General features: G+C 34.8%; 1 protein-coding gene across 3 annotated transcripts in view; it reads right to left on the reverse strand.

Annotated features, from left to right (window-relative positions):
• Nucleotides 1-27478, reverse strand: part of GAS2 (growth arrest specific 2) — a 259404-nt gene that overhangs the window by 110608 nt on the left and 121318 nt on the right. The window contains exons 1-3 of one of the 3 annotated variants that reach the window (XM_081062995.1): nt 24355-24476; nt 15874-16038; nt 4680-4801 (exon numbers count right to left, since the gene is read on the reverse strand). In XM_081062995.1, coding sequence (XP_080919121.1) covers nt 4680-4801; nt 15874-16018 — 267 coding nt within the window. In that variant the 5' untranslated portion in view covers nt 16019-16038; nt 24355-24476. Of the gene's footprint in view, nt 1-4679; nt 4802-15873; nt 16039-24063; nt 24477-27478 lie in introns of those variants that run through there. The other 2 variants (XM_081062993.1, XM_081062994.1) reach the window with 2 other exon arrangements.

Consider the following 27478-nt stretch of genomic DNA (forward strand, 5'->3'; position numbering starts at 1 on the left):
AATAACCCATCAAAAAACACTTTGATCGCCACATAATTACACCTATTTCCTTCCATCTCATTATGATTCATTCTATTGGTTTAGTTCTAGCATTGTGTTTACATCTCAAAAACATGAATTTCAAGGAATATACAATGATTTTAGTTGTGTAGCTAGATATGGATAACTCTAACTTAACTGTAGCTGAGACGTTCTCTTCAAGAAACACCTTTTATCACCTACCATACTTTCTGTTCTGTCAGAGATATCAGCAATAAACACAAATTTCTGGAGTTCTCTGAATTCAACTTGATAAAATGTTCTGTAAACAAAACACTCTATTGATTTTTGAAGGGGAAAACTCTAATCCTTATGTCTTTAATTTAATTCTTGGATGGTACAACATCCTGAGGTGTTTTTATCTTACAGCTCAGAGAACTAGGTATTCTTGATGGGCAAATGTACTACGGGCATTCTATCTAACTAGGATGTTCTTTCTGAAAAACAAGAACTGGATTCTCCATTTAGATGTTGAATGTTTAGTTCCTTCCTTAGAGCATGATGTAGCATTCTACTAGGTAACAGAACTCCCCCACCCCACTTTATGAGCTTCAAACCTGATCTAACTACCCAGGGCTTTTAGAAGTCAGAGGAAGCTCTGAACCCAGGGAAACTCTGATGTCTGAGGTAGAGACTCTCAAGATAAATGAGACAAATAGAAAGGAATGTTGGGAGAAAAAGAGAGGTTGAACATTTTGAATATCTTGTACCATGTTGATGCCTGGTGGTTGAGAGGATCTTACGCTCAAATCATGACTGGTGGAAAAAGAACAGAGTAAATATACAATAAGAAGGTATTCATACAGTTGGACTCTATCTGGATCAGGAAGTGAAAGTTCATACATCAGTGTAACAATTATTCTGTCTCGATCGGAGATGTCAACTTTGAGTCAGAATATTAAGGGACAGAAGGCATAAAACCTACCCTTGGACTTGTTTTGGTTTTCTCACCCAATAGGGTATTATTAGAAAGATAAGTTTTGTCTAGATTTTTGTCTTTAAAGATCCTCAGCTTCAGGAATATTAACATTTATAATTATAGCAAATTGATCATATTATAGTATGTCTATTAATTCAAATAAAATTAGTGAAAATTAAATTGCTGCACACTAATTTTAAATGCTTCTGTCCAATTACTACCTAATTCTGTGAAATCTCTGCATTGCTTTCATGCAGAGTGAGAAAATTCAAAGGTTAAGACTAACTACTTATAGCTAACAAACAGACAGGTTATTTGTTTTATATTTATCTGTTGATGCCTGGAAAAAAAAAAAATCACAGTGTATAATTTATTTTCACTCAGGGTATTTTTATCTAGCCAGAAAAGGATATAAGAGTCGTGGATTTATAACTAAAATATTAAATATGTAATCAGTCTCATTATTAACTGTGCTTCCAAATAGTATGCTTAAATCATTCTTAACATAGACATACTTCACACATACCAAGCATAACTTACTCACTCAAATGTGTTTACACAGCTGTAAAATCTCCAAATTAACTATCAATCAGGCAAAGTAAAAATATTGCTATGAGAATGAGAACGTGACATTTAAGCTGCTAGAAGAAAATTACAAAGGGTTTCATGTGACATGAACTTACATGGGATCAAGTTTGTTGTTAATTTTTTTAAAAAATCTATTTTAACATCTCTCTAAACATAACATAGTTTCACTAATTCAGACAAAGTATTGACCAACTCATCTATCTTCACCATTACTGTCCCTAAATTTCAAAATACCAAAATGGAAAATAAACACACACACACACACACACACACACACACACACACACAACCTTGTAACCTCCAGGTTACTTATACCCAGTTTGAAATCCTCCTTTTTTTTACGTGGGAAATATTCATTATAAACCTAAGTACCTCAGTTTTAAAGACCCTGTTCTTGTATAAATTTAGATTCAATAATAACAAAACACTGTAAAATCTCATACAACATCTACTTCTATTTATAGAAAAGATGGATTAAAAACCATGAATCTTGACAAAATCATATTTACAAACAATTATAGCTACAAAGATGTTAATCATTTGTCTTCTCATCTTTTGTAAAATTTCTCATAAAATACAAAACAGAGAAACTACTCTTCTTTGCATTTTTCATACAGCGAGGCACATGCTATTTTGATTTAAGCTGAATATCATTGGAAGTTGTGAAATACATAAATTCTGCCAAGGACACAGAAGGCAATTCAGTCAAGAATAATTGTGTCAACTTCTTAACTCAGATGTAATTTGATTTTTCTTGAGCACTGAAACCGAGGTCGTAGTGGGCATTTTTAAACCCACACTTGTTCAATTATCACAGCTGAGTTTTTATACCAAAACATATTTATCATAATCAGAATAAAGTTGAGCTTTGTATTCCACTAAACAAATGGCTTAGAGTCAAGGAAATATTTCAAGTTTAATTAAAACCTTGCTTCAGTTTTACCCCCTTTGAAAGGAAAATTTACTTTGTTTTTTTTTACATTTTATAGTTTTATTATAAAAAGGATATAATTTGAAATGTTTCAAAAAAACAGGTAGCAAAATCCTGATGCATAACTATTCTGAATATTACATGTTACCATGGAGATTTGGGCCAAATGTACACATATTTGCATATATTAGCTATCATGTTCTGAACATTTACAAAGCATTTCTTTTTTTCTTCTAGTTAATCTGAAATTCTCATCAGGATTTCTAACTCTTTCACATAGGGAAGGGAGATAATATTTATCTAGCGCCTTTTTTGTGCAATGCTTTCTAGAAGTTGTATTACATATTATATATAGTGCATATTATATAATTATTAATCCTATTTTACAGATAAGGAAACTGAGGTTCAGACACGTCCAGTTAACAAATAACAAAACTAGAACCCTAATAAAAAATGGTCAACTTCAAAACTTTTAAACCATAGACTAATGCTTTAGGTGCTGTCTTATGATTACAATTCAATTTGGGGAACTTAGCTTCTGTTTTCAAAAGCAAAAGCTTACAAAACAAACAAAATCAGAAAACTATACACTAGCCTTAGATTTGTTTATTCTTTGCTACTATGAAGGATTCAAGAGATTTTAACATTGAGGCAATAGGCTCTCTTTCCTCCACAATAAGCAACACAAATAGAGGTTTCAGGATGTAAGCAATATTAACATAATGTTCTCAGAAGAGTCTGGACACAACACTTTCCCCCCATTTATTATTTCACAGTGAACTGTCTATACAAACTGTCTTCCTAGTAAGCATTATGTGTCCTCATCTGTAAGCTAAAGTCAAGGCCAGTTACATTACAATGTAAACAACAGCAGAAGAATAATTCGTTTCCACATTAAATTTGACCAAAGCATTTTCATAAACAATCTTCTCACGTCTATGTTACCCATAGTGAACTAAAATGAGAGAGCACCAGACTTGGAAAAAGGATGTCAACTCCTTGTTCGGTTACTCACTAGCTGGCCGATCTTGCACAAATCACTTAGTCTACATTTAACCAATGAAGGCAGAAAAAAATGAAGGCAGTGGATCCCAAACTTTGCTGGACACCAGAATTACCTGTGGAGCTTTTCAGACATCCCAGTCCCCAAATTGCACCCCGTAGGGATTAAATCAGAATATTCAGGCATGGGAGCCAAGTCTCAGTATTTGTTAAAGATACTTATCTGATTCCAATGTGCAGCCAAATTTGGGAGACACTACATTAATTAACACGTTCACAGAGTTGCTTTAAAAATAAAAAATAAAAAATGGAGGGGTTTTGTGTGTTATATAGTGCTTTACAGAGTGATATAAAATATTATTTCCAAACTAAGTACAGTTCTACAAAAAAAAAAAAGTACAGTATTTTAGGAACCTTGATTTTATTTTGTTTGGATTTTAGTTCATTGGTCATAAAGAAATTGTACATAATCAGTTTTACTCTTTTTCACCAGCGTTGCAGAAAGTTGAACAGTTGTTTTGGTGTTTATTTTTACTTTAAGCTGACCTCAACATTATTTTAACCTTATTTTTTCTTACCTCTTTTCCTTCTCTACTAAAATCTTAGAAGTATCATCTATCTTCTTTCCTTCAAAATACATCAAACATCACACTTTTATTATGCGTTTATAATAACCAGACAAGAATATTAGAACTAATGTGCAAAAAAGAAATGTGAGCTCTTGGAAAGAAAATAACTTGTCCAAAGTTACTTAATTCAACGATATTACTCATTTAAAACAAAAAACTATGCACTTTAGGTATTTTGTTCCAATATTCTGCCATAATGATCTTTTAGAAAACAAAGACCTATTCAGAAAATCCTTCTTGGCTAGACTGTGTTCACTGCCTGATGACATAAGTTTTTCTCTGCTAAATTTTTATTTTTTATCAGTTCATCAGATTCTGGCAGTTTATATACAGTTTATACACAGTACTTAATACCATCAATTTCTATAAGCTTTTACTTAATTAGACTTACCAAAAGGATTATGTAATTAGAGAAATAACTTGTTACCTAATTAAAAAGCACTCTGTGTTTTGTTGTTAGTAGAGACATTAATGCATCCATTCTCAACAGAATCCTCAAATTAAAATCAATTCATAAACAACTACAAATGTAATCCACCTCCTAATAGTTATTTGTCTTGGGATCTTTTACCTTTGTGGGCTTATTAGCATCCATGCTCTCTTTGAATTTCTCCTGAACAGTTTCTGCAAGTTGACAGAGCAAGGCACCATTATCCAATTTCTCCATAAACGTTTCTGCCGTAATCTCCTTCCCTACAATAACAAAAGAAGCATTATGAAAGCATAATCATTCCCCAACACAAATATGACATTCATGTGAACCTATTTGACACAGTTTTTATCATCAAAATTTCTACTCCAGCTGAGTTATGTGTCTCGGAGAAGAACTCGCCGAAAAGAATGGTTTCTTTGGAATTTTATGCTTCCCTTTGGTCTCAAGAATCTCAGTATTTTATATATTTCTAATACAGTTCTAACTGAATAAAAGTTGTATTTCACATTAAAACTGGCAAAATGCTATTCTGGGTGAAAGAGTTCCACCATTTAGCAATCAAGCCATCCATGAAACTCAAAGAACTAGCTTTACCAATGATTGTACAGTTTGGCCTCTGAGGTTTGTTCAGTTCTCATCCTAAGCGGCCCTTTCAATTACTTTGGCCTGCAAGACAAGGGCAGAAAGAAGCACTGGTATTTTGTGTTATGCATAGTCTTTGCTAATAAGAATGCCATAGCTCTCTTCATTAATTTGAAAGAGAGCCATAGTATATAAAAAAATCAACCACCATTGGGAAACTTCATAGCACGGCCACTGCATAAAGCCACATCTCTAAATTCCACTGAATTTGTTTTCCTGATTAAGAGAATACAGATAAAATTAATGCAATTGCTAAGCTCTCTTTGTAAGAAAACACTGTCTCTCTAACCATTCCCCTTCCTGCCACAATCCTTGAACTGTGGAATTACCAGGTTCAGATCTCTGCCTTTTTCTCTTCACAACCACTCACAGCTTCAGCTACTGCTCTTATGAACATAATTCACAATTGTTCATCCCTGACATTTAACTGCTTAAAGGTTATTTTTCTTCTTTCTTATGTGCTCCCAAAGCATATTTTCTTTTTCTCTTTTATTTTATAATAGCTGTATTGTGATATAATTCACATACTTTACAATTCACCCATTTAAAGCGTATAATTCAATGGCTTTTAGTATAGTATATTCAGAGTTATGCAATCATCACTACAGTCAACATTAGAACATTTTTATCACCCGAAAAAGAAACCCTATACCCTTTAACTGTCACTCCTGACTGCTCCATTCCCCTAGCCCTATAAAACCACTATTATTTTTAGCCCTATAAAACCACTAATAACTCATTTCCCCAAAACTCATTTCTCCCACAGCTCTCTCCTTTTCTGTAATTCTCTAAGTTTCAGAATATTTTATTTCCCTGCCTTAATTTCCTATAAATTATTATGCACACATCCCGAAGATTCATACTTCCTACTATTTCTGGCACCATAATCTTAATTTAAAAAATTCATGATCTGATACCTAAACCTCTAGCAATAGGAGCAATGGCTACTCCCTGTATCTTCAACTTCTCTTTCCAGTACATATCACACCCCATTGCTAAAATTATTGTTGCTAAACATCATCCTCACTGGTCACTTTTCATTTTTATTGCATAGTTCCTAATCTTCTCTACCTTAAAGGTGAAATATATCTACTTTAAACCAATATCCAAAGAACTCCTCATATCCTCTCATACATCTTTCTAATCTGACGTCCTTATACCTTGCTCCTTGGTCTACACCCTGCTTTCACAGTTCCATTAGCAGACCTTCCAGTTTCTACCGTCATTTGTTTGTTCCTGGCATGGCCCCTGCCTGCAATGTCCTCCTACCTTCTATCTGTCTAGCCAAGTTCCCACAGTCCTTTGATCAGAAATCCAGGAAGAGATTCTCCCAGTGCACACTGATCCCTTTTCTAGATGGTCCCACTCCTGGGTATCTCTCACAATGGCATTATCAAACTTCCTGTATAGCTAGTAACATGAAAATTCTTGTCTTCCTCAAGACACTATAAACCTCTTGAGGTATATACCTGTGTGTGTGTTCCTACAGAGGTAAGCATAATATAATGCACAGAGAAGGCACCTAGTAAATGTGTTTGGTGAGCACGTGAATTAACAAAAGAAGAAATAAAGTACTGGAAAACTTGGAGAAAATGTTGAGTACTACGTTTATGTGGTTAACTTACAGATAAATAAAAGGAAATATTTTAAGGTTTTATACTGAAACTCTCATAGGATTAACTTTTATCTTAAAAATACATGCAGCTCAATTGCATAAACACTTAAAATAAATAAATATAACCAAACTGGAACAACAGATAAACCACTGGCTGAAAGTTAACCTTACAATATCTAATATATTTGGGGTTTAATAAACATCTGTCTGAAATGATTCTTTTTTCAGTTTTGCGGGGGAGGGAAGGTTAAAAAAGGAAAGAGAGTTACTTTTTTTCTTTTTAAGTTCTTTTTTCCCTACTGGATAGTTCACATTTTAGCCTCCAGTTAGGATAATGACTTCTGCAGGTGGCAAAACATCAGTAGCTCTAAGTACTCACCACAGACATAGCCTATTCAAAACTACTATTATTTCAAAATTGTATGCAGCTCAATTTAATTCAAGAATGAAAATAATAGCCTCAAGATACAAAAAGCCAGCACAACAGAATTTGTATCATGCATTCACCATCTTGGCCTGCATTTTTTGACAATAAGAAAGTTATTTTGCAAACAAATATGACAAATAAATATTAGAAATATTTTCAAAATTACCAATTAAATTTCAAGGTATAGAAGGTAAAGTTTCAACTGTTGAATGATTCCTTTATATGTTAAGATTTTCTACATTTGGAAAAGGTCTTTAGGTATTATGTCATCAAGCTCCATGGCAATTTAAAGATTCTATTCATAATGTTAAGTGACAAGATGATTATAATATTTAAAAGAACTTGTAAATTATAAAAAGAAAAATGTACTTTATTAAAAGTTAATTTACAAAAAGATATTTTTACTCTTACTCATCATATCTGAAAATTTTTAGTGATCCTGATTTTCATGAATAAGAATTTACATTGAACATCTGTATCTAATGAAAAATATATTAGGTGTCAGCTTTCAATTCTGTATATTTTTATAGCTCCAAAAGGTGAGATATTTTTCTTTTTGCTAAAACAGACATTGTTACATACTTTACAGTTGAAGTATACTGCCTCAAATGAAGGGAAAATGCAAGACAGAGAAGTTTTTCATTTTTTTGTTTTGTTTTTTTTTTAAAAAAACACCTTCATATGTAATGTATTTTCCATTCAAATATTAAGAATCATAAAATGTACATCTTAAATATACTGTATAATTGTAAGAAATCAGTTACAATCCTTGTATAGCATAATATATTACCTCACTCATATTGCATTAATGGTACCAAAAGTATAAAAAAAAAACAGAATATAAAGTTAGCTGAATTTAACTATGACAAATCCATTGAAACAGGCAGTAAAGTACCAATTACAAATTCTTAAGTAAACATAATACAAAGCTAAATATCTTTGGTAGGACAAACCAGATATTCTTTAATCTAAATTGCATAGCTGGTTTGACATTAGGTTATAAATACTAGAAGTAGTAGGATGTTAATACCATACAATGATTTCTTCCCCTGCCCCATCTTACCATGTTGTTGGTATGCTTAAAAGATAGGGCAATGAACAAATAATTTAAATCTTCTTGGAGTACCAAGCCACACTGAGTTGTAAAGACTATTGACTTGAAAGTTAATCTAAAATACTTTAGTCTAGAAGTAATATCTTTACTTCCTGAATTTATAATTGTAGACTTTGATCTTCATGTTATCATTTCCATCATGATTGACAGCTTGCCAGTAGATAATGATCAGGGAGTTTGGTTAAAGACTGTGGTTAGTCACTTCCTCTTAACATATTAGGGCTCAATGATATGAAATAACCATCTGCTTGAAATCTTTTGTCAGGTAACTAAAATCAACATGTATGCTTATACACATCAGTGTTTCTCCCAGAAATATGTGCTTGCCATATTTCCGTAAAGATTAAGTATCAACCTATAGTATTTTAGAATGTAGCCACAAGGAAAACAGAATCTTTTTTATCTTCTACTTTACTGAGAAAGGATGTTTTCCTCCCAGTAAGTTAGTAGTACTAAATTCAGGTTCCTAAAGACATGATAATTTCTAATAATGATATTTACCATTTGACTTCTTAATGTATGCTAGGCACTTTGCATGTATTCATGTTTCTTATAAATTGGGATGTGGGTGCTACTATTATGTCCATTTCACAGTTGAAAAACCGAGGTGCCTAAGGTCCTTGCCTAAGGTCACACAGTGCCTAAGGTCACACAGTAAATCTGGCTCTTTAACCCATGATGTCTAGGTTTAGAGTCTATGCTCTTAGCCACTATGTATGGCTACTTAAATAAATATTTGCTGAACATAAAAATGACTATTTCCTATCACAATTCATTCTCCCTAATTTAGTTGTCTTTTTCTCTATAGAAACTCCATAGAAAGCCCTTCACGAAAAAAACAAAACTACAAAAACAAAACAAAACAAACTGTGTAGAGCTGAAGATAGTGAAGAGAGTGACAGTGGTGCTAAAAAAATGAGTGGCAATTCACCTTGTAAATTGGAGAACAGTTGAGAATGTCATTCAGGTATGTTCTGATGGGGCCTGATTCACTGCAGAAGAAAACAGGCATGTTTTATCTCTAAAGGTGATCCAGAGCGTCAAACTCTACTTGAAACGCCACAGCACCTCTCAATCCCAGCATATTTCTCTAATTGGAGAACTCAAAGGAACTCATCTGCTATCTTAACTCAAATTATTCTGTGTTTCAAGACTGAAATTTGAAGGTTGGGAGATAGAAAATGATTCATTATGCCCAGAAACCCTAGATCAGCACCTGCTCCACCGTGATTCCAAGCATCTATCTTGCATTTATACCAAGACAAGACAAAGCCGGGTCTGTTGGAAAAACTGGGTAACAAAATTGGGTGGTAACTGCTCTGAAAGGTGTCAACTTGTGAACATGAACTTGATTCTTGAAACATTTGAACTCGCATAAGATACCACCTTTCCTAAGGAATTTTTATTGGCTATATCAAGAATGTGAGGACTGTAGGATGTGGATCTGGTGAAAGGGCTTTAAGAAAAAAGAAAAGAAAGCTGCTCCAAACTTATTAGACAGCAGTTGTATTTGACAGCAGCAACTCCATTAAATAGATGCTTCACTTTTGAATGCTGAAAATAGGTGACTTTTAGATGTAACCGAAAAAAGGAAGACATATTGATCACATTAAGCATAGAACTGAATTTTCTTTTCTGTGCATAAAGTCAGAGAAGCAAGAATCACCATAATATCCATTGTCATCATGCATTTCTAAATGTAAGCAAAATCAATTCAACATAACTTGATTTGTAATATATCTCGTGATTTACTCAAAGTCCCTGCGTATATATCCAAACACATATGCCTACATCTAAGAGTCTACAATCTTTAAGACCAAGGTTAATTACTGTGATACTTAACCATTGCAATCGTTTCTCAAAGACATATTCCATGTGATTCATATACTTCAATTAGTATTGAAGTATATGAATATAATTCAATTAGTATTCAATTAGTATTAAACAAATACTAATTGAAAATAAAGGTAGACCATCATTTTCAAATGGTTAAAGAAACACAAGTGAAATAAACAATTTGAGAACATTTGTGTTAGTATGTACATTTCAAAGCTAAGCCACCAACTATCTTCAAAAGTCCATCAACAATCATGAAATTCATAGAATGTACCTGACCTACTTGAATGATGGGTGGTTGGTATAATCTGAGACTTTTAATTTACTAACATGTTGTTTATTCAGTGACAACTAAGTTTTCCCCCAAAATCGATTTGTATAATGATTTGATGTTCCAATATGAATGAAGGACTCTGATCACTAACAAATGGGAAACAGGTAGTTCATGAACAAAAATAAGAAAACAGAGGCCTGAAATAAAGATGAAATGTATACATTTAATGTATAGTAGGGGACAATGGCCAAAGAAATGTTTTGCAGGGAGAATGAAGGGATTTTCAGGATTCTTTTGTTGTTTTTTTCTTGAATTTGGTCATAAAACTTGTCCATGATGCCAGCTATTGGAAAACATACTTGGACTACAAAACCTATTTTCAATATGATCAGTTGTTATTTCCAAGGATGTGTGACTTGGCAGTAAATATCACATGATGATCTTTTTATGAATCAGACTGGTGTGCTGTCCCATAAACAAATCCCAACTACCATAACTATTTATCCATCTTAACTAGTTAACTTACCACAAGATAGCTGGCATTTTATATTCTAATACATAAATTTTAGTTAGTCTAAAATTTTGCTATTGCTACTTTAATTCTATTGCTAAGAATCTAAAGTGATTTGTATTAGTATCACTGATTAAGTATATAATATTTGAAAATTACAGCATTATAGCTCCATATATGGCATGAATGTGAATATTGGTCTATGAACCAATAAAATAATTCCCATCCCTATCAAATAACTTTAGCCACAAAAATATCTGAATCTGAATTCAGTGTTCTTTAAGAAATTACACCTTTCAATTGATATTTTATATAAATTGATATTTATATAAAGGACCAGAAATATCTGAATTTATGATACATTAATATTCAATTGATATTTTATATAAAGGACCAGAAATATCTGAATTTATGATACATTAATATTCCTTTTGAAGAACGTAAAAGGAAAAATGTTACATTGTGGTAAAGTATTACTACAAACGAGTAGAAAGGGTTTCCACAAGTAAAGTCCACATCACAATGGTAAAATCTAATTAAAAGCTTAAATTTAGTATGTGAATTTCTACATCACCAAAAGAATTAGATACTTTGTATGAAGGAAGATAGCATTAACTTTGGAACTATTTTCAAGCTGTGTCTAACTTTCAACAGATTAAAACCAGGACTTGAAAGACAGCTACATAATATAAAATATTTGAAGTGATAAAATGGCCAGTAATAATTTCAAATTTTAATTATTCCATTTGTAAGGTATGCGAATTCTAAATGTATCTATTATGTGTAACAAAAATATCTTCTAACATAGCCATACATCTTTTTTCTCCCCTCCATATTATCACCATTCTAGTATATGACATATTTTGTTATCCCCAAATATTTTACCACTTTTAAATAATCTCAAGTTATCGGTCTACTTTTTAAGTCACCGTGAAACATTAACTGGAAGTCTATTATCTACTTTTATAATTTAAGTGAATGCAAGGTGGTGCTTTACTATATCTTGAGATTCTTTTAAGATTCCTTTTTTTGAGAAAATTTCATAAACCATCAGTTGCATTTCTGTTACCAACTACTAGTGTTAAAAAATAGTCTTATTCTTTAAAAAGACAGATTATTCACTTATATAAACTATTTTCTCCTTGTTTATGCATATTGATGATCTCAAACTGGGTCTCAAGAGATGGATTTCCTGGAAACTTAGACTTTTGGAACTGGAAAGGACATTAGAGATCATCCACTCCAACCCCTTCGTTTTATGGTTGAGGACACTGAGCCCAGAAAAGATAGCTGAGTGACTTTGGGCAAGTTTCCTACCGAGTGGCAGAGCCAGAATCAGAAGCCAGGTCTCCTGACGCCCTGTTAGGAGCCAGGTCTCCTGACTTTTAGTCCAAGGATCTTTCCATTACACACACACTGACTCTCTATTCTTTGAGGCTGTCTTGGGCTGCTAACACTGATCAAGCTGCTTTGTAAACGATCACATTCACTAAATAAAATGCCTTTGATGACAAGTCATGGGACCTTGGAACATACCTGTATAATCAGGCTCTACTCTAATTAATTACAATCTCCCCCTGTCTAGAACATATCAATGGTTCCTCACTGATTATACAATAAATTATAAAGTTCCTTAACAAGGTCTTCAAAGCAGTATCTGAGCTAACCCCTACAGGTTTCATGAAATTCTCCTTTCTGAAGAGAACTGAAATTTTCATTTAGTTCTTCCACTATATCAAACTCTTTCCTATCTCAGCACATGCCATTCCCTTTAACCAGACTCTTCTCCCACGCTTTTTCTGGTTAGATATTAATCATTCCCCAGTTGTCAGTTTAAATGTAAGACCCCTTTAAGAGGAATTCCCCAAGCCCTCTAATCCTTTGCCCCACTCCTCCCTCCTCATTTTTACACTCTTATTGCAACCTATATATTTTAGTGTTTATAATGAACCCAATTAATGGATTATTCAATTTCTTATTTAATATGTTTCTTTTTTCAATCTACTCCAAGCTTGATAAGGGCAGGAACTCTGTCTATCCTTAATCACCACTCTACCGTCCAGTATTTAGCAGACTGTGTCTGGAACACAATAATCTGAATAGCTCGTATTTACTACAGCTAGTGGATTACTGCGTGCCAGACCTTGTTCTAAGGGTGATGATTTCATTCAAATCTCCAACACTCCTACGAAGTTGGTACTATTTGTACTTATTTTACAGATGACAAAACTGAGGTACAGTGCATTTAGAGACGGGCCCAGTATCACTGAGCTAGTAAATGGTGGAACTACGATTTGAGTTCTAGCATTCTGATTCCACAGTCCATTTTTCAAAATTGCTTTATTATGCTGCTGCACACTGAAATATTTGTTGAATAATGAATGAACTTATCCACATAACCAAATTAACAGTATCACTGAACCATATAAATGGGATAGCATCAGAACAACATATACATATTGTTTGTAATATGCCAGGCATTTTCGAAGTAGTATAAGTAGTATACGTAGTTTAATCATTTAGTCCCACAGTAATTCACAAAGCAGGCACTACTATTATTGCCACTTTACAGATGAGGAAACTGAGGCACAGAGAGGTTAAGTAACTAGCCCAAGATCATACTGCTAGTAAGCGGCAACTCTGGGGTTCAAACACAGGTGGTCTATTTTGAGTCTGTTCTCTTCTATTCTATGTGATAGCCCATATCTGAAGATAGCTTAAAGTCAATAATAAGTTACTAATGTAACAATCATCACTGAACCCTGTTCAGACAAAAAAAGAAAGGAAATCCATCTGCTTAGGTTAACTCGACTCCCTCTAAGTAAAGGAGATAAAAGACAAATACCATATGATCTCACTTACATGTGGAATCTAAAGGACAGCATAAATGAGCAAACAAAACATACATAGATTAAATGATATAGAGAAAAAAACTGATGGTAACTAGATGGGAGAGGGGTAGGGATAAGGGAGAAGGTGAAGGGATTAGAAAGTACGAATTGGTAGTCACAAGATTGCCATGGGGATATGCAATACAGTATGGGAAACATAATCAATGATGTTGTCAAGATTCTGTAGGCTGCCAGATGGGCACTGGACTTATCAAGGGGATCACGTCATAGACGGTGTGGATGCCTGACCACTGTGCTGTACACCTGAAGCTGAAGTAGAATAATATTGAATGTCAATTACAATTAAATTATATATATACATGTATATATATGTGTGTGTGTGTGTACCAATATATATACATGTATATATATGTTTATATATACCGTGTTTCCCCCAAAATAAGACCTAATTGAACCATCAGTTCTAAAGCATCTTTTGGAGCAAAAATTAATATAAGACCTGGTCTTATATTATATAAGGCCCAGTCTTACAATAAAATAAGACCAGGTCTTACATATTAATTTTTGCTCCAAAAGACACATTAGAGCTGATGGTCCGGCTAGGTTTTATTTTGGGGGAAACACATTATACATATATATTTATAGTCAAAGTACAGCATAAGCAATATAGTTAATGGTATTATAACAGCTATACATGATATCAGAGGGATAGTAGATTGGGGGAATTATCATTCTGTGAAGGGTATAAATATCTAACTATTACATTGCTTTGTATACCTGAAACTAATTTAAGAAAGATTTTTTTAAAAAGTTCCTCCTTTGCATGGATGAATTATTAAAGGGGGTAGCCTCTTCCTTCTTGTGGATACAACTCCATAGTATGCTGAAGGGTCTTCCTCAAATGTCTTTTGCATTTCTACCCAAGCCCTTTGGCTGGGCACCATTATGAAAGATACAAAATGCATCCTCATATGCAGTAGCCCTGGTTACACTACATAGCATTGTCAATCATGTGCACACCGTGAGTAAAAAGAAAACAACTTAACTCTCAGATAAAAGGGGGGAAAATGCAAAAGCCATGGTGAGCAAAAAGAAAATCTTGCCAAAATCTTTCCAAACCTTGATGAAATCTTGCTAAACTTTCAGATGGACACTAAGTACTTTAGTTTCATCATCTAGAAAGTGAGGATAAACACTTACCTTGAAAGATGCTATAAATAATAAAATAATGTTGGTGAATTCTCTTCTGTAAATGATAAAGTACCACACAAATTGTATGTTTACTCCATACTCAAATCGTAAATCTTATGTATCTAGAATGGTCCTTTCCTGGGGTCATAAATCAATTTTATTCTCTGTGAAAAACTATTAGTAAAAATAGTGTTGCTATATATTATGATCCTTTAAATGTGCATGGTTGAAATTTCATCTGAGTAATATGCCAGCACAATAGAAATAAAAAAGAGGCAAACTTAGCATGAGGTAGCATTTTTGTCGGAGGCAATACTTTTGGAAGAGTACTTAAAAACAAAAGTGAAATGAAACGAACAAATGTAGTTCAAGGTTGGGTGACTCAAGTCAGCTCATTTGGACAAAGGATAGATGTTTTTGTTCTAGAGTCTAGGTATTCAGCAGTTTTAGGAGATGTACTATAAAAGTAGGGCAAAGCAATCTAGTTTGAGAAGTCAGATTTCACAGACTGCGGCCTGTGTGCAATGTGAAAAGAATAGGTCAGAGTGGTCAGTTGTATAAAAGAAAACTAAAAAATAAATCAGATCAGCATATGGACAAAATAAGCAATCTAACCACATGTTTCCACATTTCAAAGCATGATATTAGAATTACTAAGCACAGCTAATGTGAGAGACATTGGGAAATTCATGTCAGTTTTCCACATGCTTCAGGTTTCCCAGATGTAAAATCCAAATAATGAAATCTTTCTTTCCAAGGTGGTGTCACATGCTTAGGTGAAGGACACTACATGAGGAAACAAAACAAAACAAAACAAAACAAAACAAAACCTGTTATCTTTGCTCACAAAATGAGATCTTATAACCTTACCTAATAGATTGGTTAACCACAAGGCCAGATCTTCTTTCATCGGTAGCAAATTAGCTTCATGTCTGCTGGCCAGCCATTGGCTATACTGATGCATATCAGAGAGGCCAGGTCCACTGCGTACCTTCGGGCTCAGGGCAGTGCACATTATTCATCCACTTGTAATACCTGTTTTGAAAACAAAACAGCAATTGCTTTTTATACAGACTTCTCTTTTTAAAATTTTAGTGCCAATGACATAGTAAGACACTAGATCCATGGAAATTTTGATGACTGATCCGGTTATTAATGATTAAACCCCATGAAACATTATTTGCTCTACTTTTATTGGTCTTATCATTTTGACCAGCCCCACTCGGTAGAAAATAGCAGCAGTCAAAGGTCAAATAGAAAAAAATCAAACAGCAAGCTCTAAGCTTATGTAAAAACATCATGTTTGGGAAAAGTCAGTTTCTAGGTAAGAAATTCCACTTACTCAAAAGCAATACAAAGTAGTTGATTAAAAATTTAGTATTCAAACTGTAAAATCCCATTGTTTGGGTTAATTTTTGAAACCATAAATGTCTACAAAACATTAGGACTGAGTGCAAGCGACGATAGCATTTGCACAATTTATTGTAAACATATGGTCATTACTCTTAAAACTCTTACCTATAAGATTAATCACAGCTCTTGGTTCTTTGCAGACGGATAAGCAATTACAAATTCACAATTTAGAGAACTGGGTGGGAGATAAGAGGTGTGTTCAAAGAGTCCCTACTACACTTTCCTTATTTTACAGTTAATGAAAACAAAAACCACAGAGGATCAGTGACTTAACCAAGATCATACAGGGAGATCACAGCAGAGTCAGGCTTAAACCTGGGTCTTTGTACTCTAAGACCATTATTCTTTCCAGAAGACACATTTTACTGAATAGATTCATCAAAAACCCATATCACAACCCAAGGATAACACCATAATTCTAGCAAATACTGCCATAGGTTTTTTTGTTTGTTTTATTTCATATCTTCTCACTTTATTATGTATTTTGCATACTAGGTTGTGTGCAATCATCTTTAGAGCAGAAATAATTAAATACCTTATATCTACAAAATAAAAGATTATTTTATTAACCTGTATCTTATATCGACAAAATAAAAGATTATTTTATTAACCTGATCACCTTATGAGTAGCACAGTCCCCTATGTGGGTTGTAGAAAAGTTGTTTGTTTGAATAAGTACTTGGCCTTCAGTGTAGCATTTTTATATGTGTTATTGATAGGACCTAAGACTACAGAGGTAATACTAAAGCAGCTAAGGTAATAAATTCATAAGTTTAACAATGTGTAGGACTCTACTCTGTATACAAATAGTGCATATGAAATCACTAAATGCATTATAACTGAACAAAAGTCTTGCACCTGGCAAGAAGTAAGGTTTATATAATAAACGGGGTTTTCAGCTCTGTTTCAGTATTTAAGGTTTTTTTAAGTTACCAATATAAGTGTCAGTTTTGTTCTTTGCAACTTTACATAGTATTCCTTTCTAGTTAATCTCAAACTCTAATTATCCTAGCATAGGTTATTTTTTGTCTTTTAAAAACTGCTTTTGAAAATATCATAAAATATCGGTTTTAAGAAAACTTTAAAATGGGACCATCTCCCATTTTGCTGTAGTATTAGAACAGCGGTTAAAGAGTGAGTAAACACCTAAAAAGTATCATAAATATATAATTTAAAAGCAGAGACAATTTTGTTTCCAAACAATTATGCTTTGGAGTAAATTTTTTTGCAAGAAATAATTACCATAAACTTTCTTGGAAAACATTTTTTTTATAAATCTCCATATATCTAATTATCCATAGTGAACCATTGCAAACGTGAAACATCTTTCATATAGCTTGTCATATGTTACTCAATTACCATTACAGGAACCAGAACATTACCATTGCCTATTCTTTTACAGTTAATCATCACATTATTCATACAAAGTCCTAAAATGTTCTCCAAATCCTGTGAGGAAATATCAGACACCTAAAACATTTTTACCCCAGTTCTTTTAAAAACAGGTCCAGTCCAAGGAAACCAAAACATCTCCCTGTTAGCTGGTTAGGGTTCCCATAGGCTAACTAGCCTCAGAAACAAACATTTAAGTACTAATTACATTTAAACACATGATTCATACATTTAAATAACTAATTGAAATCTTAAAAGGGTTACCTCTAAAAATGCCTTTCTTCTCAAGACACAATCTCTCCCACTACTTTCCTGAAAGTGAGATGTGGTAGGTCAGTAACTTTACCTACATCCTATTATGTGCTCTGCAACTTCCATTTAAGCATCAGAGTCCTATTCTGCTCTGTAAAAGCAAGAAGACACCTCAGATTCTTAAGCTCATTGTCTAGCAAAGAATTCATCAAGGGATAGTTTACAGTAAGCCGAATGGCATGTAACAGTTTCAATGAGCCAGAGGGACACAATCCTTCCCCTCAATACTTCTAAACAGTGAAGTTTTTATTTTCCTTGACAGTGGCACATTTATTTCTCATGTAGTCTGTCCTGTATGTTGCCAGAAATGTAATTCAAACTATCTTCTAATATTTATAGGTGATCATTAAGTAAAAACAGTAAGAGTGATGAAGCGATTTTTTGTTGTGCTGCTTGTCTATAATCAAAATTGTCTACAAACGGGGAAAAACATAGTTACATTTTCTCAGGAGGCAAAAGTGGGAGAAAGAAGGCTTAGTGGGTAATTAGCATGCAATATAAATTAAACATATGCCAGATATGTTGACACTTAAAGTTGCTGTCACGCATGGGGACTCCTCTGTTTAAGTCCCTTCTGAAAAGAAATTAGAATTTCAATCCAAATTCTCCTGATCCTGTCTTCATATTTTAAATCACCATCTGTGGTCTAGCTGAAAGTCACTACATGGAGGTCTTGGATTTAAATATGGCAGAGACATGAATAAGAAACATGGAAATGAACCCAGCTAGCAGGATTAAAATTGGGAGTGTGGAAGAATCATTCCATGCATGGTGAAGTAGTTTCCCACTGAAATAATTAAACTGAGGTGAACAAAGTTCAAATAAATTTGTATTACTGAGATAACAGGATCACTACAGGATTGTAACATTTTTATAATTTTCAACAAATGTTCAATCAATGTGGATGAGCTGAATTAAATCACAATGAATAAACTAGATCAAAAAAATCATTTCTGACCTTTTGAATTTATTCAAACGTTTTCAAAAACCACAAGAGATGCTGCGGGGAGAGGTAGCTTTTAAAGATGGAAATGAAATGACTAAGGATCCACTAGACTTGAAGAAAAAAGTAAAAGTTTAGGAGAAAGAAACACCTTTTTTTTTTTTGTATAATGTACCTAGACACTAAAAAAATGTTAAAATTCATATCATTTAAATAGTTCAAAAGCTTGATAAATAACTTTGGTAAGTACTAAACAAAGCCAATCACTTTGGAAAAAGGAGTAAGGACTCAAGTGCTTCTAGGACTCCTCTACACCATGGCCTCTCCAAGCTTTATGGGTCTACCTAAAAGTCCATAACTCAACCCTCAGGATTTGGAATTCAGAAAAATAAAACTTAAAGGGAAAAACATGCAGAAACTTAATACAGAATTCTTCAAAGAATGTGTGGATTTTTTTTTCTTTCTTTCCATAGAACTGATTCTGGAATAACCATTATGAATATGATGAGACATGAACTAGCCCAGGGGAAGAAGAAAAACTTAATGACTCCGTAAGTAAAATATCACATGCTTAAAGACTCTGTTTAGTCTGTTGCTCCAGAATCCCAGTTGAAGTCCTCATAGTTTTGACTCTGAAGATAAAGTATTGTTTCACAGCACTGGAGGTGTGCTTTGATTATGACCATGATGGTTTCTGGTCTATCTCTAGACTTTGCTGACATGTAATAAAAAAAAATAAAAATGCATTGCAATATTACATAGAAAATAAATTGGAAAGAAAGAAAAATAAGAATAAAGCAATAAATATTATTTCACTATTGTCTGCTATGAGATTCCACTAAGAAACCTGACTAATAGATAGAATATTAGAACTGGAATCAGAAGTCCAGGAGTCAAATACTAGCTCTACTACCTATCCGCTTAATAGCTGTTCTATTCTAGTTCTATGACTTTTTCTCTTTGTACCTGAGTTCTTCGGTATGTACAATGGAGGCTAACACCTCAAATACAATCTTGAAGATTAAATATTTGTGTCAGTGTTTGGTATATAGTTTATATTTAATAAACACCAGCTAAAACTAAATTATCACCATAGGAAATGTGCCAAACTAGAACTTCCATTGACTTATTTTAAAAAGAAAAGCAATTCTGCAACAAAATAGGAATATTTTGTAGAACTCTAAATCACTAAGACAAAGGATAAGGATAAGAAATGAAATCAAAATATTGATGAAATAAAACCACAAATATTGGAAAACCTGTAGATTCTGGATATTGAGAGGGGTGAAACCCTTAATATGATGAATGAAATATTGATCTCTAAAATGAGTTTACATGTTTTTAAAAACAAAATCAGGTAACAAACTATACTTCACTTATGACACCAGTGAAAGATCATAAGCTATTAAGGTAATGGAATGCTACACCTCTCAAAATAAACGTGAGAGGATGTCACCACACCTCTTCCCCTCACCACACACACAGACTCCTTAACTGCGGCCATTTAAAACAAAGAATGCTAATGAACCCACAGTGAAGTGTCCCCATCTGTTCTAAAAGCCACCTCTCTTCTTACCTGCAGCATTGATCTCACCTCTGTCTACTAGTTTTGTGTGTTATGGGTGTGACACAACGAAGAAACAAAGTTAATAGACCAGTAACACTTTTAAAATTTAAAACAAACAAACAAGCAAAAAATACCCCCAGCCAAATGCCCTTCCAAAATCTGGAAGAATATATAGATGATGTATTACAGAATTGTACACTTAACACCTATGTAATTTTACTAACCATTATTACCCCAATAAATTTAATGAAATAATTTTTAAAACTCTAGAAGGAAAAAAATGTTATCTTTCAAGCTAGACTCGAAGAATTAACAACCAAGGATGGCTCTTTCACTGTTCTAAGTTCTTTACTCCTATGATTCATTTTGGCTAAGCAATAATATATCTACAATACTACATAGTGTCAACCAATAATATCTCTACAAGGCTACATATTCTCAACCACTGTCATGAATTCAAAATCTTAACCTAAAGGTCTAATCAGAAAATTGAAGTTCAAAATTTAATCACAGAGGTAATTCTAGATCTTGTAAATGGTCCTCCACTTCTGACTAAGGGGAGCTACTTGCCCACAAATAAAAAAGCACCAAGCATAAAAGAAAAGGAACACTCATTACTAGTTTTCCTAATTATGTGATAAAACCTTTAAACTCAAATGGACATTAGAAAATTTACCTAGTCAAAGTCCTGGTTCTTAATAAATGATTGGAGGCCTAAAATGTTTTGCCCAAAGCTACAGAGTCATTACAAGTGTGCTGCTCAGCTTTCCTGGTGCCCAATCTCAGGTAATACTAACTCTCCCAAGAATCTTTCTTATCCAAAAGCCATGATGACTTGTTTTGAACCAAATAATGATAAAGCTTCAATAATAATTCCTTCTTAAATCATGACCACAAAATTAAGACTGAGTGAGAATTGATCTGCTATATTTTCACAGCATTAGCAACTTTTTTTTCTTTCTTTTTTTAATTCCACTAGGCTATTCTTCCAAACAATTTAGTACAGGTTTTTGGACCCCTACCAGATTAACTTGAAACATAATTTGAATAGAAAACAACCTGAAATTCATAAATCAATTAGAATACTTAAGGACTCACATCACAATTTCATCTAAGTTGATTAAGTAAACCTTCATGAGCTTTTGGGTTTTTTTGTGTGTTTTTCGTAATACAAAGATTTCTGTTTTATTTAACTAAAATGTAGTTGAGAGTTATCAGAGCTCTACTCTCAATAGATACTTCTGTCTCATATAAGGGAAGGGCATTAGCAAAAACTTGAATAAACCCTGAAAACATTTAGGATGAAAAAAATTACACAAGCAACTTACTCGTTTTGACATGAGATGTTTGACAAGAGGTAGAATATATCACTCCAGCTATTTTCCTAGTCAGAAGACATTGACTGGAGAGTCTTGAGAGTTGCTCAGGAGAAATGAAACACTAGGATCCTGTTTGTACATCCATAACAAAAACCACAAAGACACCAACATAGCCTTAATATCAGCTGCAATTTTAACAAACTCCCTCTGCAAACAAATTGTTAGGGCCTCCTTATCTGGTTCCAACCAAAGGTTCCAAAAAGACTATAATGCAGATTTGCAGCAAAACTCTAAAATCATGCATAATATACTTAGGATTAATATAAGACCTGACATTTCACTGTCCCTAAAAGTTTTCACTAAGATTTCTAACCAAGACACTAGGAAACTCTGTGGAAATTACATGACCTTTTGCACCACGTGAGATAAATTTTGCCATGTAAATTTATTTCCCAATAAATCATAGTCCACGTCACCTAAGTATGTTTAGCCATAAAGTAAAGACGCTCAACGTTTAGTAGCACACAGGCTGAAATCCAAGCTACCTTTCTGTTTCAGAGCCCACTCAGGGAGCCATGTGTGATGACTGCAACCTGTATTGCAAAGGCTACTTGTCCCATGCCTGAGACATCTGTCCCTTACCTTCTCTTAGGCAGTCAGAACCAGAACGCCCATGTTGGAGAGGACCACCACAGCCACCACCTCCTCCTCCACAGTTAAGGGGGAGCATTCCTCGAGAAGGAACTCATTGATCGATTTCAAAGACAGGCGGGGCACACTAGATCCCAGCTGTAGTTAATCAGTGTCCACACTGCTAAGGGGTTGGGGGAAAGGAGCAATGAGCACAAGGGCTTTTTCTCCGCCTTGCCTCTGTGAATCTCAGGGGATAGGTGGAGAGGAAAGGTGGACTTCCTCTGCCTGGCTGGCACATCCGACCTGTCTAAGCCTTTATTTTAACACTAGGAGGCCAAATGGGTGTTCCTGTGCAAACGTGGATCTTATTTCCTCTGCATAAGATCTCCCATACACAATTGATCTAGCTTTGTTGGAGAGGGTTCTTGGGGAGAGGGCAGAATTTATATGAGGGGCATAAAAGTTTTGCAATTCTTGACTGTAAGAAGATGAGGATGATGGTGGTGGTGAGAGCAGGAAAATGAAGAAGGTGGGGAGGGTAAAAGTTTTGATTTCCAAAAAGGTTAACTGGAGGAAAGTACTGAATAACCACCCACCCCACCCCCAACTGTATTGGGAGTGTTGAAAATAGAATGTTAACCCCTGCTTTTGTTCCCTCTCCATCCAAGACAATATAAACTTCGGATGGCTGGACTAGGTTAATGGCAATTTACCTTACTGGGCTGACAAAAGTTAATTTTGCCAGAATAATTAATGCCTCCAAAACAGAGTTGGCTCCTCTGCTCCTCCAACAATTTCAGATTCCAAAACCCTGCTCTTTTGGACTAAAAGAACAACGCTGTGCAAAATCTTCCCAGAGGGGGTTGGTTCACAGGCTAGCGTTTGTTTTTTTCCTTAAAAAAGGCTCAACTCAGTCAAACTCATCAATCGAAAACAGTGTCAACCTAAATCACGTATATCACACATTTTCCTCCCGCCCTGGCTCCCCCGTAACTCAAGTAGACCATTCAGAATCACTCCATTAAGACCATTCCCGCTTCACTCCTCTCCTCCCGATAACAGGCAACGCTGAGCATGCTTTGCACCGACCCTGGGGCATGAACGCGTAAGTGTGCATTTATAATCGATGTGCTAATTAGAAATCCTCACTTCTGTCCCTGGTTGGCTGAGCCGCCCCAGCGGGCTTTTCGCGCGGCGGTCACTTGGGCTGTTGCACAATAGGGATGAGGAACGCATGGCTGTTTCCAAGGTATAAGCGCGTCACCCACTGCAGTGACCACCCACCCACTCATCGCCAGAGCCGGTCCAGCTGTCCACAGCTCTTCACCCTTCCCAGCCAAGTCCCCGGGGTTATTTTTGACGACCTCCCCCGCTCCCGCCGCCACGCGTGAAACCAGAAGCGCGGGCTCCCGCAAGCCCACGCTGCAGAGCGCGTGCTGCGGCAGCGTTGGCGGGGAGCTGCGTCAGCCCGCCGTGCTCACCCCCGCGTCCGGAGCTGGCTGCTGGCGGCTCTCAGGGGCGCCGGGGCTCCGGGCTCTGCTCCTGCAGTGTCTCGGGGCCGGCCCCCTCCCGGCGCAGGTCCTGCAGCAGCCACTCTGCGCACCCCACCAGCCTGGCGGCAGAGGCAGCAGCTACAGCCGCACTGCTCCTCTTCATACTTCTCTGATGGCTCCTCTTGGTGCTGTTTGGGAAAACGATTTTTCCCCCCTGCCAGAAACAGATTTCCTACATTTCATCAGTCCACATAGACCGAGCGGAAGTAAAATGCTTACTTTTTCTGGTGGACGGCAAACACAATTGACACTGATTTACCCTTCAAACGGGGAGAGATTGTATTACAAGCCCTTGGCAGCAATTCCGAGGTTGGGGCCAAGCTCCAGCCCCCTCCTTGTCCCCCAAACACGAACCTAAGAGGGCCGGGGGTGGGGAAGGATCATATTTAGCTCCAGAGTTTTAACAGAGTCAATGGCTTTAGCACAAGATTAAAATAGGGTGTTGGAAAAGTTTTGCTTTCCTGGCCAGTGATTTTGCAGACTCAGAAGCATGAGCTTTCCAGTAACTTCGGCCATTCTTCGTTCCAAATTGAACAATTTGATTTCTTACACTTCTCTTTAAATACCAGATTTTAAAAGAGGCTGCCCTTATGGCTGTTTTTGCTGTACAAAAGGAAATACAATTCCACTCTTCCTTCTCTCAGTCTCAGCTCAGCATTATGTTGAATGTCACAGACAATTTTCTCCAACTGTTGTTTATTAGTACATGTATTCTGAGATGAAAAGTCTTGCCACGAAGTGGACAGATGTTCAAGAGTTTACTTCACCTCTCATATACATGTGACCTCTTACTGAGTGTCCTAACCTCCTCAGGTTACCACTTCTCATGGTGTGTAGATGAAAAGTATCACAATTTCTTGTTTTATTTTCATGTTCATCAGTTTCATGCGCATGTCCATCCAATGTATGTGATGGCAGTGGCACAGGTATTCTGATCCTCTTTTAGATGCCATTTTTAAAAATAACTGAACTCCCACCTCACATCCTCACTCACTGGCCCCCCAAAATAGAAACTATCTGTAGGTCCACAATAGCATATTGATGTGCATACTTTTAGATATAATTAAAGAATGCATTTTGCATTCATTATTACTTTCATCTGGAAGTGGTTACTGCTTTAAAACATCTAGACACTGCATCAGTTATTTACTTGCACTTGCAGTACAAATAACGAAAAAGGGGAGAAAACAGGTTGAAAAGGTTGACCGCAATGACCTCCAAGCTTTTTATTTTAGTTCAATTTGGTGTTACAGCAATCAGCTCCATAATCCTCCTTGGCTTCCCAGAAGGAGAAATAAAACAAAAAGGAGCCTTCCTCATTTTAAGGAGAAACAGCATTATTAAAAAAGCCTATAGTATTGCTTGGGTATACATAAACAACAACAAAACATACAGAACAGGTTACTGATGAATTTAAGGAAATTACTGTGAATAAGAAAATTTAACCAAATCTAAGTATTCCTAGAGTCCCAATAAATTTTTGAATTTCTGAACCTTTACAATTTAAGTAAAAAGTCAAACATCCTTGATAATTTTTCATAACCAAACATCATCAGCCAATAAACGTTAATTTAAGTATCCTCAGGGTATATAATAAGGGTTCAAAAAAATCCAGCACCTTGGATTTTGAAAGTTGTATATCCTATTCCTCTGCAGATATAAATATTCTTGTCACATTGTTCAATATTGATGTTATAAAAAGCAAAGTGTAAAGCAATATTTTTATTGATTCAGGAACAATGCTAAACCCAGTTTGGGAAAATAAGGAAGCTCACAGAGGCACTGGGGAAACAATCATTCAAATTACTCCGTCCATTTCCCTTCCTTCCAGGAATTTTTAATTTTGATTTGTGCATTATATCAGATCCTCTGTCCTTTGCGCAAGAGTGAAAAGGCAAATGCCAGGAGAAAAGTGCATCTTTTTTTTTTCCTTTTAGCATCTGAGAGTTGTGCTGAATACTCTTTTGGTGACAAAAGAGAAGTAATACTAAAGATCTCTGAAGCAGCATCAAAATAATGTTTTCGCCTAATTTTTTTTTTCAGAATTTGCGACAATTCCCATTTGATTTTTATTTTGTTTTCCAAAATCAAATTTATATTTATGTATTCCAATCAGTCATTGACACATTGGGCAGATAATCTTTTTGTCCAAGCATGTTCTTGCCTTGGTTTCTTTTAACCTAAACACGTTCCATCTTAGGAAGCCATAGTCCAACTTACTTTCCCTGAAGTGACGGTCATAGAAGCAAATCCCTCCTCACCTATCGGGTGAAAAATGTCTAAATACATTCTTGAAACTTGAGAGCATAAAAAAGAAAAGCCAGATATAAAGAAAACATTGTTTAGTTTTACTTTTTATCCCTTAAATATTAAATTATAGAGAACTTTAATATCGAAAGTTTCTCGGTTACTATGTGTTTGGGGCATTCTAAGCCTTCACCATTGTCTTGAATATAAACTGTGCCTTTTTTCTCAAAAAATAAATATTTATATAGGTTTAAAATGAACAATAAAATTCTTTATATTCTTTCCCATCATCTATAGGTTAGTCTCCCCTCTCTTCCTTCCTCCCCTCCTTCTCTCTTCTCTCTCTCCTTCATGAAATAATATATGTATACTCCCTTATACTGGAAAAATCTGGCAAATCTTCAATAGATGATAAAGATTAGAGGGCACTTTTGAATAAATTAAATAACATGGAAGTAGACACTGGGTTAAAGTAAAATTAATTTCCAAAGGTGACCAAGATTTCTTATATTCCTAAACAGCTTCAAAGGGGCTGTTAAAGATAGCAAGTGATAACCTTAGAAGGAAGTGAGAATAATGATATGGAAAGCAGTATGAAAACATGAAACGGTGTTGGAGAAATATATGAAACATGCAATAAGTGAAAACACTTATTTACTTTTTATTGAAATACTTTATCAGTGTTGTAAAATATGTTTATCTTTTTCTACTTATCATCTTGGACCACAGTATAGGCCTTCAAATGATATATAGAGAGAAATTGTTTTTAATGTCCTAAAGCAAACAAAAAGGATTTTATAATTCCTAGTATGGTGATTACAAATACAGTTAGGAATAAAAAGTAAATGTTATTACAGTTAATCACCATTCACATATAAAACTACAACAAATAAATTAAATGAGAGAAATTTCATGTGAAAATTCAAAGTTTACTCTCAGATTGATATGAAACTTTTAAAATGATCTATTTTACTCTCAAAGGAGAACATTAAACTTTGTAAGTGCAATGCAACAGTAGTATGGATATCTGTTCCCTATTGTGCAAGACTCATATTTCTCCAAAATGTGTGTTATATATGAGCATATGTCTTCTAAT

This window comes from Rhinolophus hipposideros, assembly GCF_964194185.1.
Source record: "Rhinolophus hipposideros genome assembly, chromosome: 10".
Classification (NCBI taxonomy): Eukaryota; Metazoa; Chordata; class Mammalia; order Chiroptera; family Rhinolophidae; genus Rhinolophus; species Rhinolophus hipposideros.